Here is a 12,484-nt window from a genome sequence, read left to right as displayed (position 1 = left end):
GCGTCAATTGTGAGTGCAATTTGGCAAGTAAATAAAACAGACACCGGACGGAACACGTGGTTTGAAGCAGGTTCTGTTCTCGTGATAGCATTAAAGCCTGTCCAGCCGAGGCATGAGTTTTTTCTTCAAATTCAAATCGTCATGGTGAATTGCGCACACCAATCGGCTCATTACATCCAAGTACCGCAAGAGCGATTTGAACGCACTAAATACGGTGCTTTCCACTTGCTCTCGTGTTACCTCGGTGTCATACGCAAAACGGTCTGCGCAGCCCCGTGTGAAGTTGAACACATTAGCAAGTTTTGTTTTGTTTGTAAATGAGTGTAGAGCACTGGGTTTTACAAAAATGATGGTAGCACGTCCGTTTGAAGACAGTGACTGGATCTAAACTGGACTGGATGACAAGCTTCATATCTCAAACTCTACGTGAGTTACACAAAACACACAGCTACACAAACAATTCACGATCGTGAACGAATTGTACTAGGCTACTGTAAATGCATTCATTTATCAAAAATACTCATAGGCACCTACATAATCGCCAAAATTTGCGTATTTTATGTTACAACAAGTGAGCCAATGAATTGACAAAACATCAAAGCTGATAAATGTATCTTCTGTTGTGTGAATTGCTGGGCATGGCTTTATCTTTTGTTTGTAACTAGTAATGCATCGTTTTATTTATTGTAGCTTAATTTCAACCATTTTAAACAAAAAGGATGAAAATTAAACAATGTACAGTTTCATAGCTAGTCCGAACCTTTTGCCCAACGCCATAGTAGTTAAAACTAGATAATAAAGTTTGAGTACAAACTTTATGTTGGCTTGACAAAGCCTGTCCTGAAGAGTTTGAAATAGTTTGAAAGGTTTTATCGTTAAACTTTTTCTAACATGATGGAAAAAATAATGTGACCCCAGTGTGTTAAAACCGGGCTTAGTATGTTGTTAGCATGATTAGCATGTTACTAGCATGATTATAACGACACATGGGCGTGGCTTGGAATCTGCAATTGATAATACTTTAAGCTATGAGTGAAACGAACCAACCCCCGTGTCTCTATGATGTAGGTGTAGCTAAATGGTTGCTAGGCTAACCTGTTTTTGTTGCTATGGGCGTGGCTTAGCATCTGCCATTTGATGATACTCTAAGCTATGAGTGAAATGAACCAACCCCAATGTCTCTACGATGTTCTGATGCAGAGATATAGGTATTGCAAAACGGTTGCTAGGCTAACCTGTTTGGTTGCTATGGGCGTGGCTTGGTATATGCCAATTGATTGATGTTCTAAGCTATGAGTGAAACGAACCAACTCCCGTGTCTCTACGACGTTCTGATGCAGAGATATAGGTTTTGCTAAATGGTTGCTAGGCTAACCTGTTTGGTTGCTATGGGCGTGGCTTGATATTTGCCAATTGATTGAAGTTATGAGTGAAAGTGAAAGTGACCTATTAGTCAAATATGGTGACCCATACCCTAAATGTGACCTCTGCTTTTAACCCATCCAGAGAGTAGTGAACACACGCACAGCAAGTCATGAACACACATACACCCGGAGCAGTGGGCAGCTATCACTGCAGCGAGTAGGGATAAGGTGCCTTGCTCAAGGGCACCTCAGTCGTTACCCGCCAGCCCTGGGAATCGAACCGGTTCTGGTCCTTCTGGACTCACAACCTTCTGGTCACGAGTCCGACTCTCTAACCAATAGGCCACGACTGCCCCTGTTATGAGTGAAACGAACCAACTCCCGTGTCTCTACGATGTTCTGTTGCAGAGATATAAGTTTTGCTAAATGGTTGCTAGGCTAACCTGTTTGGTTGCTATGGGCGTGACTTAGCAGAAGCCAATTGATAATGCTTCAAGTACCAAGTGAATAAAACCAACCCCCATGTCTCTACGATGTTCTGATGCAGATTTATAGGTCTTGTTAAATGGTTGCTAAATTAACATGTTTTGTTGCTATGGGCGTGGCTTCGTAGCTTAATGAAGTTTCAGGGATACTGATTGGTTGCCTGAGTCAAGTGAGCCCACTCCCTTGTCTCTACGACACTGCGTTGCAAAGATATCCATCTGGACTTTTTATAATGGGAGTCTATGGGAGTGGTTGCTAGGTTGCTGTAAATGGTTGCTATGGGCGTGGCTTCGTAGCTTAAGGAAGTTCCTGGGATACTGATTGGTTGCCTGAGTAAAATGAGCCCACCCCCTTGTCTCTAAGTGGTTGTACTGCGAAGTTATTCAACATGGGACAGTTATGACGCCTTATATGGGCATGTTTCCTGTCCCATTATAAGTCAATGGGGAATTTTGGGGTCTCTTACGCCCCAGGGGTGCAACTTACACCCCATTGTGAGGTACGTTCTTACAGAGCCTGCCAGCTTCTTCAAACGTGGTAACTCACAAGTTTCTACGACATCCTCACTTTGAGCCGTCAAAGTTTGTCGCAATGTTAAGTCAAGGGGAAATTAGGTGGTTTTGAGAGTCCGGTTTTCAAAAACCAGAACCCGGATCAGTTAGAAAAGATATAGCAACTCAAGTCAGACCAGACTGAAGGTTTGTGGAAAGTTTGGTGGATGTAGCTTGAAAGCTCTAGGAGGAGTAGCAGTCAGAAATTTTGGGGATCAGAAGAAGAATAATAATAAGCTTAGATACAAGATCAGTATGTTGGCTTGACAGAGTATAAGACTGAACACAACAGAATTTAAAATTGTGCTTATTTATATATTTTTGGCTCCTCTAAATCAGCTGCTGACTCATGCAGTCAAATTAAGTCAGATCTGTCCACATCTCCTCCTGTCTTCCTCTATTTTCTCTCCAGGTGCTGTCAAAAGCATTCTGATCATTGGATTGTGTTCCACAGGCAGCAATGTCCACATATCCTGTGTCTGATTTGCTCTGCCACACATCGTATTTAATGGTTGATAAGGAGAGATTCTGAAACATCTGTCATTTTTTGCTTTTTAAATCGCAACCTGTGTGGTTAGGAATAATTTGCTATATAGATAGCAACTATAGATTGATTCTAGGGTTTGGATGCATAGTAGTATACATTGTCTTTGATTTGTAATGACTCATCACTTATCTTGCAATTTACAATGTAAAACAACAGAATTCAGCTTCATTTAAATGAATCGCGGCAACCATGTGAGTGAAGTGCACAAAGTGTCTTTTTAAAAAAGCAGGCAGAACACAGATCTCTGAGGAGTGTGAATATCGACAGCTTCATATTGCAGCTTGTGTTTTATTCAAGGGGAAGGCATGGAGCAGCGGTTGATGGGGAGATGTGTCAAATATACATGTAGCATAAGGTAACAGCGCAGATTTCTCCTCACGTTCTCAAGGCACACTCCACCAGCTCTCCTGACATTGTATGTCACTGACTTGTTTGTTTTCTCCTTGCCATGCAGAGGAGGTACGGCTGGAAGTGTCTGGATTCACACTAACAGAGATTGGAATGCACGGGGGGTTTTGAACTAACTGTTGGGGATGAGCACAATACTTTTCCTACAGTGAAGGCAATTATAACATCCCCCTGTGTTGACTTTAATGCTGTTTGCACCCGGTCTTAGCCTGTCCTCTCTGGTAATGTACAGAAACCAGATCTGAGCGGGAAAAGACCACTTTCCCAGTCTGGCATTTGCCCTTTGTATTTGAGACTGTTAATTCCCAGAGGCAATTTTTATTGCTCAGAGATTGCTCGGTTATAGACAGTTTCATTGGACGCATGCAATGACCGAAGTTAACTTCCGGTCTGTGTTTGGTTATAATATAACACTTTATTTTATTTTTATTCATATTAATATTAATCTTTTATTGCAAATTAATTGTATTGAATTATATTAAAACTCAACATACTCGACAGTTATTGATTGTTTGCGGAGGTCTACCGGACGTTAAGTTTGGGCCACATAACGTTTGTTTATGTTGTTGCTGCTGAAACCGACTATAGCTCTGGAGACTTGATGGAGAGTTTTATTTTGTTTTATTTCTTCCCTTTCGACATGAAAATAAACACAGATTAGACAATTATTGACAAGCATTAAGTGGATTACAGTGTTATAAAATTGGATAGCTCAGATAATTTAGGCTTTGAATAATTTGATGAGTTTGGATAAAATCTTTTATGGTTTTTAGCAAATGTGAGTGTGACATTGTGAATCTCTATTGAAACTCTCTTAAAGGTAACAAATGTGAGATTACTGTGTACACTTAGGTTAAAGTTTAGATTAGCTCCGTATGCTGTCAGTACAAACAATTTATATATTTTTTCTCCATTCCAACCCCGATCTGGCTACCTTTTGTGGATCATTTTACACAATAAATAAATAACATAGAAAAATAAAAGTCTATATAAAATATATATTTACAGTGTATATATAAACAAACAAATAATTAAAGAAATTCTTTTCTTGTAAACAAAAGTAGGAAATATAAGCTTTTTTTAGTTCGGGAAAAGTAAAATGCAGTTTAAGGGAGAGTAACGAAACAGATCTCATCCCCCATTTACCACCATAGGGAAAATAAATAGGCTATGGGAGTCAATGGGGGATGAGATCTGTTTGGTTACTGACATTCTTCCAAATATCTTCCTTTGTGTTAAGCAGAAAAAAGAAATGTATATGGGTTTGGAACAATCTGAGGGTGAATAAATGATGACAGAATTTTCATCTTTAGATGAACTATCCCTTTAATGAATTATTATCAAACATGACTGCTTATATTTCTTCAAGCAAAATTAATAATTATATCTCTGAGGAAGACATCAAACACAGCATATGGCAATGTTTTTATTTGAAAAATACCTCTGTCTCATCACAGACTGACTCAGTACCATGTCATGCTAACGGTTATGTTCATAGTTTCCACGTAAGTGACCAAGGCTCTTTCATGTAATGGAATGACAGCGTCTGTGGTGCATTAAGCTGTAAAAACACGCCTCTGTGAAACTCACATCTGATCCTCTGCATGGCAGAACCTCCACTGATGGTTTGCTGTAATGCATCTCACTCAGTAAATTAAACAATGTCAGCACATGATCGAGATCAGTGTCATTTAGCAGTTGCCTTTTTTCTGGCATACACTACGCAGTGATCTTTTTATGGTTAAGTGGGATGGATATTTCCATCAGTGTGATTTATGTATAGTGGCTTCAATTTATTTGCTCTGGATCATTAATTGAATGCAACTGTTCATTAAAATTGTTAGTAGAGTATATTTGACACAGTCAAATTGTTTCCCGTACACTGATTTCTTATTGAAGACATATATTTACTGGATCATTCGAGCTTCCAGTATTTGTATTTGAGTTTCTGTAATTACCATTCTTACTTATCTCAGCCCAACTCTGTAAATGTTATTTTCATCTTTGCAAATAAGATGGTTTTAATTTCCATCCCTATCTTTTTTACCTCATTTTGAATGAACTGGCAGAATTTGAAGCTCTGCCGAAACTTGAAGGACGACAGACGTTGAGAAAGAGCATGTGCTCGCAGATTCTCTGAAGCACTCACCGGGGAGTCGTTTGACATTTCCTTTTATTAGCCTCAATTATTGATATATGCTGTGTTTAAAATTCTTTTCAAATTAACTCACTGTAATGGATACATAATGGTAGCCTTGAATAATTGCCAGTGCAGGAATAAATGAATGAAGGAATTTTAGAAAGCCATCAAGCACACGCAGTTTGTCTCAGGGTGTTTACCTGAGGGTTTGCATTACATTTTTGAGGGAATCTGGAGGTTGTGGATATCCTGTTGGTTTCTGCCATTTAAGATTGCATTCACACCATAGGAAAGCCATAAAACTAGAATTAAAGTGACATCATTTGAACAAAAGTGTATCAACTTTTAGGAAAATCAAATTAGAAATCCAACAGGATCAACAGAGATTGAGATTTGGAATCTGGATTGCAGGAAATCTATGCGAGACCACTGTTTTGAAAGGTTTCCGTTTTTGCTGCAGACCACTCCAACCAACTCATTCCAAGGATGTTAAAAACAGAAACTCGCTATTGCAGCACAGATAAATACATACATCTCATCATGATTAAAACTTCCCTAAGACACTTAATGAGTTCTGCTGATGATGCTGAGAGTTTAAAGCACTGAATTCGATCGTCATTTGCATTCTCATATTTGCATTAAATATAACTTTGTGAGAACATTTGTATCATGGTTAAACAGTTTTTTTCTTGGAGGAATGGGGTAGGTTTTTAATTCTCACTTCTGTAACTTGAACGCATAATTATGCTAATGCTCGGTAGTGTCAGAGTCTTCACTGATGGTTTGTAGAATATACTTGGCAATAATAAGCTGAAGGCCCTGTCAGCCCCAGCAGCTTCAATTTCTCTGCAGGACAAACTCAGCTGAATGATACCTATTTTATTCATGCAGTGAAGGACACTTTACCCAGTGCTTGGTCTGCATTTAAATGCACTTCTTCAGTGAGCTTTTTATAATAAAATAAAATATATTTTGAAGAATGTTGATAACCACACAACACTGGTCCCCTATTGATTTCATTTCTCAAAATATCTTCTTTTGTGCTTCAAATAATAAATATTCATACACAGGTATGTGAATAAATGATGAATAAATAGTGACATTTAATTTTGGATTGAATTATCTCTGTAATGTCCTCCAAATCAAAAAATGTATTTGTACTCTCCAAGTGGCCCTTTGGGGTCTCCAAGCGGCCTTTTATAATTCACTTTGTTCAAATGTTCACTGATCACAACAAATTCCCAAGGATATATTTTTACAAGATACAAGAACTGCAACCATTTTACTATTCTACTAAAATAAGTGATTAGGCTTAAGTTAAATATACAAGCTTAAATGAAAATAAAATGTTGCCACAAATCCATCTAATCAAATTTAGTTTATTAGTTTGCTCAATTATTATCGCACACGAAACAATTGTGACGTAAAACAAACTATCTTCTATTGTGCTGAAAAGATCAGAACTCTTAATTGAAGTAATTACATGACTCGCACATAATTGGCAATCCTAAACGATACCGACCTCCAAAAGAACGGGCATTGACTTCAGTAATGAGCCTCTGGTGCTTTATTCATGTTTGCAAATTAAAATATAATAAATTAACATTTTCTTCTAAAAATATACAAAAATACTGTAAAACTTTCCTAGAAAGCCTCAACACAGTAGTATTGCCATGTACCGCATACTATAATAAGCACAGTGGTCTATCATTTCTGGAAACTATTGAAGATGAAAATCTTCTGTGTTGGGATACTTCTCCACAGTCCGTTCCTTCCCAAATATTCCAGGCTATGACATTCATTGTTGAGATGTTTTCCCTGGACTTTTCCATAGATGTCCCCCTACGTTTTTGTATTCGATTAAGCATATGAAGTAGCCCGCAAATGCACATACACACACATTCATGTCACTTCAATAGATGTTCGATAGACACACAAGCATCATGGAGGCAACGTGGGTGGAGAGAAGAACACCTTGAAGCATCCGCTCAAAATTCAGTGAATCTACGAGCAGCACAGGAATCTGGTAAATATGGCCACTAAAGTCTATAGTACATTGCTGATTGAGACAATTACACACTATTATCTACAATCATGTCACATCACCACCGACATTATTTAGAATATGCATTCACTGACATCTGATAGCACTGGAGGTCTCTCGTGAGCAAAACATACATGTAGAGGAACTTTAGTCTGTTTACTTTGCTACACTAAAACTAAACGGATATCTCCAGGGTTCCTTTGCTTCTCTCTCCAGGCCCTGCTTATGCATAGGATGACTCTCAGGTGTCCGAACAATCCTCATGCAAAACCAAACCCATCTTACATAACTACACACAGACAGACGATAAAAGTTTACTTCGTGGAACAATTTACTTCCATGAATGCTGTGTATTGTGGGTTTATCTGATCTGAGGAAATAGGGAAAAAAGCAGACAAAAAAAGAAAGAACCAAAAAGGTACTATTAAGTGATACTAACAACTCACTCGGCTGGGCTGTTGCTTACAAACAAAGTCTGTCATAAAATCAAATTCGTTCTGTCCCAGCCACAGCTCTGGCAGTTCCTTTATTCTGTCCAAGCCCATTTCTATCACCAGTGACATCAAGACCTCCTCGTCAATAAAATCCGTGTCGATAACGTTGGGGGGCAGTATTGCTGCAGGCATGTGGTGGCCAGACAGAGGCACGCCAGCGTTCTGCTTAACGTTACCGTCTCTGTACTGTTGTCCTGTCCCGTTTAACTGGTGACCGGCTGGGTGCAGTTCATGCATGTAATGGTGATGATGGGAAGGATGCGTGTGGTGTGCGTAGTAAGGTGTGTTTAGCTTTTGCAGCTGCATGCTCGCAGCCAGCTGCTGCGCTTGGTTGCTTGCAGCGGTTCCAACAAACTGGGAGTTAAAGCGGGCAGGCAAGTTGCCATTGGGGATCCCTCCGTTTATATTATTCCCAGAATGTCGGATCGCGTGGTTCGTGTTTACATTCCCTCCCGCGTAATGCATGTGGTCTCCCATCATGACGTACTGCTGTTGCTGCTGATGTGGTTGCTGTTGAAGCGCGTTGGAAAACTGTCCCATTCCCATCCTGCGCGCGGACGAGTGCTGATGCTGGAGACCATTACCAGCATCTGGGAAGCGTCCATGGTTCATTGCCATCATGCGGTCTACCATTCCTGAAAAACAGTTCATTCAATTATTTAAAACAATCGGACCTAACGCACAAGCATGGCGTGCAAACAACGAGTAACAATCTAACTTCAAAATAGCGAAAGGATTTGGATTGTGGTGACAATATTTCACATTTAGTTGCGCAAAGAAAGTGCAACACGAAAACGCAGCCTGGTAAACTGATCTAATCGCTCAACGTTAAATAGATTCACATTTACGATTAAAAACAAGCATTTGATTTTCGTAGCTTTATCAGGTTGCACGCCGTGATCGTCCATAAAGATCCCAAACTTTGTAACCTTTACCTCTGTTTGAATCCGCCGAGTGCGTCGCACCGCAGTCGGCAACAGCAAAAAGTAATTGACAATCCCAGAGATTGAAGATATTACAATCCTTCCTAATCCGAGTCAACAAAAAGCGTACGCTATCCAAACGCAGACCACATACAACTCCAACCTCCGCATCAGGAACATCACGAAAAACTGCTTCACGCTTTTCGGTCACCGCTCATATACAAACAAGCCGGGGGCGGAGCGAAGCAAAGCTTCAATGTGACTAGACTAAAGTCTGGATCCGGGCTCGTGCGAAACGTGGAGCTGAAGCGCGCCACCGATCCCCTTCCGCGCGCACGAAGCAACACCGCTGCACGTATTACCTCATTGCAGCTATTTCTGTTCAAGGGAAGAGTAGGCAAAACACGGAATCACGTTTCACATGTTTTTAAAGGAATGAGCGTGGACGAACATCACGTTACCATTAAGTTACCTTGATTTCGTTTTACATTGTAGTGCACATGCATATCCCTTGGGGAAATTAACCACGGGTTTCTTGAATTAAAAGTGTTGGTTTATTTATTTGCAGATTGATAACCATTTATATTACCACAGCTTTACAAATATTATGGTTAACCTATGTTATTATTGCGATACTCTAGTTAACATAGCCATACTTATAATGCATATACTTATGATAATAGTGATACTTAAACAACTTGGGGATAAACTTTACAAACATGCCATTTATTGAACATGATGTAACGCTTTACCGAATGAGCTACAGGAGCACTAACTTAGGCTAGACAATGTTTTACTCAGAGTAATTTAAGTTCAAAAAAGAAACAAGCAAAAATGAGCAGCAATTAAATTCCCAGGAGTGTTGATAAGACTGAGTGTGTGCCAACTATAATCTTGACGTTCTGCATGTCTTATCCAATATGCCTGCTGAGAAATGGGTGACAGTGAGTTTGATCTCTAAAAATCATTTTAAGAAACCACAAATTAGAAGGATGTAAAATTTGTATCTGCCTCGCAGTCATCTGTCAAATGCGTAGAGTGTTCTTTCTATTTTAAAACTGTTCCAGTGAAAGTCAATGACAAATTTGACATTTCACTCAATTGGCAAGACAATTTATTATTTATGGTAGTTACTTCAACACATGAACCCATTCTGAGTCTTGATAAATAACAGCTGCCCTGATAAATGGACCAGTGATAGACTCTGGGGTAAGCAAACATGTTCGGTTAAAAAACATGAAAATAACACCTGTTTCATTCAACAACCCGGTGATAGTGTCAGTTACAAATTAACTGTAAACAATTACAGCTTCTTGCATTGAAAATATCTCAACTCCAAGTAGGAGCCATTCCAGTTCAATTATTATGTATATTTGTTTACAGAAACCGCAATGCCATTGGTTGATATGATCATTACATCAATTGGGCCATTAACACGGTCATTACATTAGATCACACTGTGACGATCTACAGATGCTCGTGTGTTTTTGTTCTAACTGAGCAAAGTATTCAGTAGCTGTGGGGGTTGTATGTGTCATTGAATGGCTGACAAGAGAGAGAGAATTTCACTAGCAATACAAAGGAATACACATTCGGTCTCTTACAGTGTTTTCTGATGCTTGGAAAAGTACAATTGATTTGATTGGAGGATTGCATTGAATGCACTAACCGATTCTGTTGGGTGGTACTGAGATTGTACAACAAATAAGCCTGCCAAGAAGTAAAATCATTGAAGAAATTCATTTGTTACAGTTTTGTTCGTAGCACAGTTCGTAGGTTAAGGTCATTGATTCGAGTCCAAGGCAACACACAACTGATAAACAGTATACCTTGAATGCACTGCAAGTTATAAAATCAATTTATCTCGCTCTGTCACCAACTCTATATTACTTTACAGGAAGTGTTTTTTCTCTAGAAAAATTTAAAAAGACATTTTTCTGTATAAAATGTCAATAAGGACGACACAATCTCATGCAATTTGTAACTATTTCACAAGGTGGCTAATTATGAATTAGCCTTGTTTTAGTACGATTTGCTTTTGCGCCAGTGAGGTTAGGTTTAGGGGTGGGGCTTCAGTATTGTTTTTTATATTAATCGTATGTTTTAGTACGATTTACATCTCATGAATTCATACAAATTAGCCGCCTTGTACAAATTGTCACGGAAAGGGCGTGGCGAGAAACAACCCAAATGCAGGCAGGCGTGAAGGGGTTAACAAGGAAGATTTTAATTATAAATAATAAACGGAACACAAAACAAACACCCACGATGGGGCAAACCAAACAACACTAGATACAAAACCGACAAGACAAATATAACTAAGACAATGTAAAAGAACAACACTAGACAAGCGCTAAATAACAGACTCACCCTGACTCGACTCGACTCGACTTGGGATAGAGACAAGAACACCATACACAACGTAATCCACGAGCAACAAGACAACGAAACAAGAGGGCATTTTAAAGGAGAGACAAACGAGGGATAATGACACAGGGCAGGTGTGGGTAATAAAACACTCAGGGAAAGATAACAAGGAAACGAGAGGGGCGGGGCCAATGACGAGACACTGGAGAGAACGCATATTATTGTCAAAAGGACAATAATATGTTTCTCTCCACACATAACCAAAGACTTTGTCATGGCTCTGCTACAGGACCAAGAAAAACATGACTAAATGAAGCAGAGCCATGACACAAATTCCTGTGAGATTTAGGTTGGTTTCAGGTTTTTGTACGATTCCAACACAACAATTCGTAAATATTTTAGAAAGTAGCTAAAAGTATACAATCTCATTTGTACGTTTTAGTACGATTTGCTTTCACACCAGTGACATTAGGTTGAGGGGTGGGGGTTAGGGGAGGAGCTTCAGTATGGCATTTTTTGTACGATTCACATTATATGAACTGATATAAATTAGCCACTTCGAAAAATAGTAACAAATTCCTGCGAGATTAGGCTGACGATTCACATCGTACGAATTCAAATGAATTGGCCTCCTTGTAAAATAGTTACGAAGTCTGGGGTGATCCGGTTGTTTTTAAGGGGCATCTAAAATTATACATGAGAAGAGAGAAAGTTATGTTAAGTTCACAATCTGATCTCCATGTATAATGAAATATCTACGTACAGTATATCAAAGCATAACCGGGAACAAATTAATATTCTATACTTCATTAACTTTGAGGTGCTATCCTAATTCTGTTAGTAAGTTATCCCTATCTGTAGACTGTTCTCATCTAAGGACCCGGCCCTATTCAAGTGTGCCTTCTGTGTTTGAGACTGCTTTGAGACAATAGCATTCCAAAGTTGTTTAATCCTAAAGTCATGCCTGAATCAACCTCAGTAGGAAAACTAGCTAATGAGCTTTGCAACCGCTAAGCCTTATGTTCGAAACCCACCAATTGCTTTGAGAGCTTTTGTTTCGATGGCAAATGCAAGCGCCAGTGTGTCAGTTCACATTCTTCCGTGTGGTTTATTGTATGTATTTGACTCTCTCCACCTTTGAGAAAAAGCACCACCTTAAA

At 39.2% G+C, this 12,484-nt stretch overlaps 1 protein-coding gene across 1 annotated transcript; it reads right to left on the bottom strand.

Annotated features, from left to right (window-relative positions):
• Positions 1-7,048: 7,048 nt before the first annotated feature.
• On the bottom strand, positions 7,049-9,254 carry cited2 (Cbp/p300-interacting transactivator, with Glu/Asp-rich carboxy-terminal domain, 2). Its single transcript, XM_057352955.1, has 2 exons — positions 8,970-9,254; positions 7,049-8,669 (listed from the first exon to the last, which is right to left on the bottom strand). The coding sequence occupies exon 2, from the start codon at positions 8,665-8,667 to the stop codon at positions 7,975-7,977; it is 693 nt and encodes a 230-aa protein (XP_057208938.1). The 5' UTR covers positions 8,668-8,669; positions 8,970-9,254; the 3' UTR covers positions 7,049-7,974.
• Between the last annotated feature and the right edge of the window lie 3,230 nt (positions 9,255-12,484).

The sequence above is a fragment of the Triplophysa rosa genome, linkage group LG15 (assembly GCF_024868665.1).
Source record: "Triplophysa rosa linkage group LG15, Trosa_1v2, whole genome shotgun sequence".
NCBI lineage: Eukaryota > Metazoa > Chordata > Actinopteri > Cypriniformes > Nemacheilidae > Triplophysa > Triplophysa rosa.
The sequence above is the reverse complement of the archived record's forward strand: the minus strand, read 5'-3'. Positions and strand labels throughout refer to the sequence as shown.

What these genes read in the sequence shown, in the direction of transcription:
- cited2 (XM_057352955.1), bottom strand. Translation starts at nt 8,667, where the DNA reads ATGGTAGACCGCATGATGGCAATGAACCATGGACGCTTCCCAGATGCT.